The sequence below is a fragment of the Helianthus annuus genome, chromosome 13, assembly GCF_002127325.2.
Source record: "Helianthus annuus cultivar XRQ/B chromosome 13, HanXRQr2.0-SUNRISE, whole genome shotgun sequence".
In the NCBI taxonomy this organism is placed as follows: Eukaryota; Viridiplantae; Streptophyta; class Magnoliopsida; order Asterales; family Asteraceae; genus Helianthus; species Helianthus annuus.
In genome coordinates this window covers 65,205,601-65,211,920 of record NC_035445.2, presented here as the reverse complement: position 1 = coordinate 65,211,920, position 6,320 = coordinate 65,205,601, and the positions used below count along the sequence as shown (strand labels likewise).

General features: G+C 34.3%; 1 protein-coding gene across 8 annotated transcripts; it reads right to left on the bottom strand.

Annotated features, from left to right (window-relative positions):
- Positions 1-2,333: 2,333 nt before the first annotated feature.
- LOC110897862 lies at positions 2,334-5,741 on the bottom strand. 8 transcript variants are annotated; one of them, XR_004877140.1, is made up of 10 exons: positions 5,236-5,741; positions 4,888-4,982; positions 4,700-4,754; positions 4,552-4,627; positions 4,295-4,430; positions 4,144-4,204; positions 3,863-4,032; positions 3,660-3,737; positions 2,748-2,966; positions 2,334-2,658 (listed from the first exon to the last, which is right to left on the bottom strand). XR_004877140.1 is itself a non-coding variant. In XM_022144593.2 (8 exons), exons 2-7 carry the CDS (start codon positions 4,894-4,896, stop codon positions 3,908-3,910), a joined length of 462 nt encoding a protein of 153 aa, XP_022000285.1. In that variant the 5' UTR covers positions 4,897-4,982; positions 5,236-5,741; the 3' UTR covers positions 3,660-3,770; positions 3,863-3,907. The 8 variants fall into 8 exon arrangements, 2 of the variants coding, with proteins under 2 accessions (XP_022000285.1, XP_035837831.1); XR_004877142.1 differs by having other exon boundaries at positions 4,131-4,204; positions 5,236-5,740; XR_004877141.1 differs by lacking the exon at positions 3,660-3,737.
- Between the last annotated feature and the right edge of the window lie 579 nt (positions 5,742-6,320).

Below are 6,320 nucleotides of genomic sequence, written 5' to 3'. Positions count from 1 at the left end.
GTGGGGGGGTGGGGGTTAGGTTTTTTTTTAGGTTTTTTGAGGGTTTTAGTTTTTAGCATTTAGCTTGGGGGGGGGGGGTGGGGGGTTTAGGTTTTTGGGGGGTGGGGGGGTGGGGGTTAGGTTTTTTTTAGGGTTTTTTTAGGTTTTTTTAGCTATTTTAGCTTGTGTTCACATTGGTTCTCGCGGTTCTCGCAATAAAGGTGGTTCTCGCATGAACCTTACCCTATATATATATATATATATATATATATATATATAGGGAGAGGATCATGAGAAAACTACATCTAAATGAGAAAACTGACTTAAAAAGCTAAAAAACATACCAATTTTTTTTATAATTTTTCACAAAAAGTTCGCTATTTTTTATATATAAAAAAATTTTCAAAAAAAAAATTGTTGTACTGGACATGTGCATTATATGTGTACTACACATGTGCACTATATCCGTAATAGTGCACATGTGTAATACAAAAAAAAATTGAATTTTTTTTTTGAAATTTTTTTTCCATGCATAAAATATAGCGATTTTTATAAAAAATGTAAAAAAAATTTGGTATGTTTTTTAGGCTTTTTTAGTTAGTTTTTTTTGTTTTCTCATTTAAACTAGTTTTCTCATAATCTATCCCCTATATATATATATATATGGGGAAGGTTCAAATGAAAACCACTACTTAACGCGAAAACTTGAAAACTAACTAAAAAAGCCTAAAAAACATACTAAATTTTTTTTTTGCATACCAATTTTCGCTATTTAAACTATATAAAAAAATATTTTTTCAAAAAAAAAAAAATTGTAGTGCGCATGTGTACGTGTACTACACATGTGAATTATTACACATGTGCACTACAAATTTTTTATTTTTTTAATTTTTTTATATACAAAAACTAGCGATTTTTAATAAAAAATTGAAAAAAATTGTGTGTTTTTGAGGTTTTTTTAGTTAGTTTTCAAGTTTTCGCGTTAAAAGCGGTTTTCATTTGAACCATACTATATATATATATATATATATATATATATATATATATATATATATATATATATATATATATACACTAGCCATTTACCCGCGCGATGCGGCGGGAAATATATCACTTAGGTTGGTGAGTTTAAGGCTATGTACGGGGGTTGTTTATAGTTAATTTATTAATCACTTCGTAATTTACTGTATAGTACGCCTGTATCGTTTTGGTTCCTTAGAGTACTTTGCCATGTTCAGATACTTCTTATGAATTCTCAATGTGTGTCAAAACCTTTTTTGCATCTAAGCTTCCGATTATATCACCCATGAAACAATGAACAATTACAAATTCCAAAATACCAAAAAGAAATAAGAGTAAGGGGTGTTTGGCTAAGCTTTTCAACACCTTCTTATAACTTATTGACTTTTACAAAAAGCTAATAAGGAGAAAAAGTGTTTAGCAAACTCATAAGCACTTTTCAAAATGACTTTTTGTATACGGAGGAAAAGTTAGTTTTGAAAAGTTAGTAAGGAATGACTTTTTGAAGCTGCTTATGATTTATTGGCTTTTCCCACCCCTTTTAGTCATTTTACATAAATAACCTAAGCCAAACACTTTTTTAAAAAACAACTTATTGACTTATTGGTTTTTTCCACCCCATAAGCTAATCCAAACACTTTTTTAAACACTCATTTTCAAAAAGCCATTAGTCAATAACTTCTTTTAACAAAAAGTCCTTTTTGAGTTAAATAAGCTTAGTCAAACAAGCCCTAAAGTTGAGGTTGGAACCAAGTGCCCCCGCTATTATAACATCTCAAATTTATTAGTACATCAGGTTGGGTCAAGCGGGGTGACGGGTCAAGATGTGTTCAGGCCAGGACATGTCTGGATATAAGAGATGGTCTAAAATTTGAAATCAATCTACCGTGATGAACATTTGTGTCATTTGTAAATCTATTATATATTACACTATGGATTAGGATCAAATACAAAGGATCCTAATTGTAAGAAGTGTAAGAAGGATTTATAGAGTGACAAGTGTCCAATAACCTAAGAAACCCACTACACAAAAAAAACCCCACTACAAATCCTTCTTACACTTCTTACAATTAGAAGCCTTTGTAGAATAACTTGACCCCACTACACTATATTACTATTACTGGCCTAAGTATGTATTCATTGTAAAAAAACCGCAGCTCCAAAAGTTGCCTTATTTGTCACCAACACACCATTATCAAAATTGTCAGCCAAACAATTTTGTGAAACCGAAAGACCAATACATCAACGTCTATGATTAATAATAACAATCATTAATCAAGAATGTGCCTAGTGGTGCTAAATCCATGGCAGCTCAGTTGCACTTTTCTGGAGAATTGTTCACACATTTAGTGGTAAACATTATTATTATAATTATGTTTAGGTCAAAAAGATTGACCGACTAAAAAATGTGGTCAAAGTTATAAAATTTTAATCAAAACTTTTGAGGCTTTCACAGTCTAATAACTGAATCAAAATGACATCAAAATGACCGGCTCGTATTTTGTGTAGAGTCCTTTAGCAGTCGGCTCAAGCTTTGTGTACACGGATTTTGCCAGCCCAGCAGTCTTAACCTCTGCAGACAAGTTCTTGGTTTTAGTTGACACTTGTTTCACAATAGGCTGCACCCGATTGCCGAATTTTTCAAACCGTCTCATCTACCTGAAAACAAGCTACATGTTTTTAACACCATAAATAATCGTACAAAAGTTGATTCGTTTTAGCAAAAAATGGCAGGTGAATCAGCTCACCTTACGATCAACAAAGACCTCAACAGGAACATGATGGTACTTGTCGTACGCAGGGCTGACAATGATCTTCAGGGTACCCTCTATCATCTCCACCTTGGGTTTGAGTAGACCGGAGTTGTTCTTGGCATAACTATATGCTTTTGAAGCATAAAGAAGAGCATGGAGAGCTGCCATTTGTACAAATTGCAGGTACTTCAACCTCTGTTCTTCCATTTCAACCTGTTTTTAACAAAGAATTATAAACCAATACCAATATTATTACTGTAATCAAGAAACAGTCTAGTTATGGCCTTATGGGTGTGAATTCATGATAAGGCACAGAATATGGGAGTTTTGAGTTTAGTTGAAACAGGTTCGGGTCTATTTTAGTCAAACCCGGTGACCCATTTAGTTATGGCCTTATCAGTGATATATCGGTCATATCGGTCCCCTAGTAAAATATCGGTACCGATATTATCAACAATATTTTACCGATATAACCGATATATCACCGATATTATATGTCACTAAATTATTAGTGTTAAATTATATATAAATTCTGCATTATATTAAAATTACCGATATCGCAGGGATATCTCACTGAGATAACCTATATCTCAAACATCGGTTCTTGACCGATATCCGCATTAACTGCATAGATTATTATTACTGTTATTATATTTTTAGAATCATAACTCAGATTCTGATATATTTCAAATCGGTTGCTCAATTACTGTAAAAACATTTTGCGATTCAGAAAAACAATTCCATAACAAGAAAATCCAAATCGACTTTTGATTCGTAAATTTAGGTTTATTCGACTTCAAAAGAACCCTAACAATCACTCGTAACTCTAGATATAATCATTTGTTTAAAAAAAATAGATATATATTAAGATTAACGACAATTAATTAATGGTAAGAAAAGACGAACCTCTGATTGATGGGTAACAGGAACATTGTTTTCGGCCATGATCGAGAAAGAGAATACAAATCTTCTTATTAACAGAAACTGATCGTTGATTGAATTTGAATGTGAGTTATACTTGAGTATCGATCAACCGATGAATATGTGTTTATACAGAGAGAGTTAGGGTTGCACGATTCTCGATAGGTATGATATTCTAAGAAGCATACCTTTCTCGCCTTCTGCTTGAGAGCTTCCTGTGTTGATTTCTCTCATTAGCTGAGAGTGTCAACAAAGAGTATCTCATGGTCAAGGTTTAAAAGAACGGAAACGCGCCTTGAGGCGTTTTCCCTTCGCCTCATGAGGCGTAAGCAAGGGAGACACAATGCGGCGTAAGCAACTGTATATATCAATCCATAAAATTAAGAGATCGGCATTCGTGTTAGAAATAGAGAAACTGAAGCTACAACATATGTGCATTACTGCATGAGTTGATACCAGTAGTCCATACAGGTGGCATGTTGCTTGGTTTTAAAGGGCGCAAGCCGCAAGGCCCCTAGCGGATTCTCCTCCTGCTCACATTGTAATTAAGACCGTTAATTAAATATTGAATAATTAATAAATAAACAAAATAACCATCCCTATGTATCAACTGAACGTACTTCCATAGACAGAGCTTGGATAATCATATGCTGTAGGAGCTCCCAGTGCAGCATATCTAGTTGTAACATAAGCATTATAGGCACCATATCCGTCACTCGGAGGCGGCATGCGGCTAACTGGTCGGAAATTGTCTTCCTGAGAGCAATTATCAAAGTAAACTATCAGCTAAGAAAGCTCATTGTTTCAAAGAATAAAAATAATTGAATTGATGAAGAATAAATGACGATAAGTTGCGTAAAAGGACGCCGCATGTTACCTTAGGGTTGCTCTGTCAACCACCACATCTGAACCCCCAAGTTCATGGGTTTTAGACATGAGATCATCCACAGAATCTGTAACGAAAGATTCAACAAGTTAATTAATTACCAAATGTTAAAACGACTATTCAGTCTCAAGTGAATTACCAGCATTTGAAAAAGTTATAAAACCAATTCCATGATGGCCCTTGGTACTTGGATCCTGCAGAAATCAGATATTAAGTTTCAATAATATCAGCGTTAATCAGTTAATACGAACATGCTAGTTAAAGGATGTAAAACATTTAAAAAGTAAGAAATGTAAAAAAATATGATTGTAGCATCTGATTATGTACCTTTGGCATGTACAAATCCAATATCTTAGGACCAGAATCTTTGGATGGAAGGATTTCCGCTTCTGCTATGGAACTTGCAGAAACATGCGTGTTATCTGTGATTAATAAAGCTTTTGAGTTACCGCAACAAAAAAAATTAACTGAAAAGGAAGTGCATTAGACGGGTCAAAAGTCACCTAAACTGTATTCTTAATGCATAAAAAACTCTTAAATATTTGGGCCAATGTCATTTATATACTAAAATCAGCTCGTTTACAAACCGAGCCAGTGTGGATTTCAAGCAAGCTTCTTCTAACTATTTGAACAGTAGTTTTCATTTACATGTTTCTCTTCCAAATTTAAACATACCTGACAACGAGCTACAACATCAAAATGCTTGGCTAGGATATCAACAAGCTTCCCCTTGCCTTCATCGCCCCACTAGCAACCTAAAACGCCGGAAACCTGACTCAGAGCTCCGATTCGACTCGGTGTGTCACTCGTATGATGTTCTACGGTGACCGGCGGGGATGCAGAACACAAAATTGGATCGCTTTTCCGGCATTGACGGTGGTTGTGAAGAGAAATGCGTGGAGGAAGCGTGTTGATATAGGTTCCATCGGCGCCATTGAAGGCTATCTGTGGAGCAGTGATAGAATTTGTGTCTAGCCGGAGAGAGGTTATGTTCGTGACAGTAGCAACAGAGAGGTTATGTGCGTGGAGAAAGGCTATATCTTGAATGAGAAAGGCTAGATCTTGAATCGTCTTGGAGAAAAACCCTCGATCCAGATCTGGAATTGAGAGAGAGAGAGAGAGAGAGAGAGAGAGAGAGAGGAGCAAGGAAGCGGGCTATTTTGAAATGTTTTGAAATGTGTATAACCCTGATGTATTCAGTGTTTATTTGAGTAAGAGGGTATAAGTGAAAAGTGATGTTTTATGGTGAGATTTGTACTTCATGTTTTAGGGGTGTTTTAAAAAAAATTTAATGACCTTAAGAGCATTCACATCCAATCCATCAAATTATACATACATTCTACTAAAAAACAACTCCTATATCAATATATTTCCAATAAAAACAAATACTTTTTCTCTATCCTTTCAATTAAATAATATTATCATTACCTTTTTCTCTCACTTCCACTCACAACCACTTTTAAAATATATTAAAAAATTATAACGGGTGAACAGTGTCCCCCCAAATATACAGATGAACAGTAACATTTTCTCTCTCCTCTACTCACAACCACTTTTTATACCCTTTATAATATAAAAACCCCTCCTCACATATAATTTGATGATTAGGATGTGAATGCTCTAAGAAGTCATTCTAATATGCTTTTATATATAGTATAGAAGTATAGATATAGATATAGATAGTATAGATATAGATATAGATATATATATATATGTATATTGAAAAACTGATACAAAATTTTATAAGCAGCCCTAGGTGA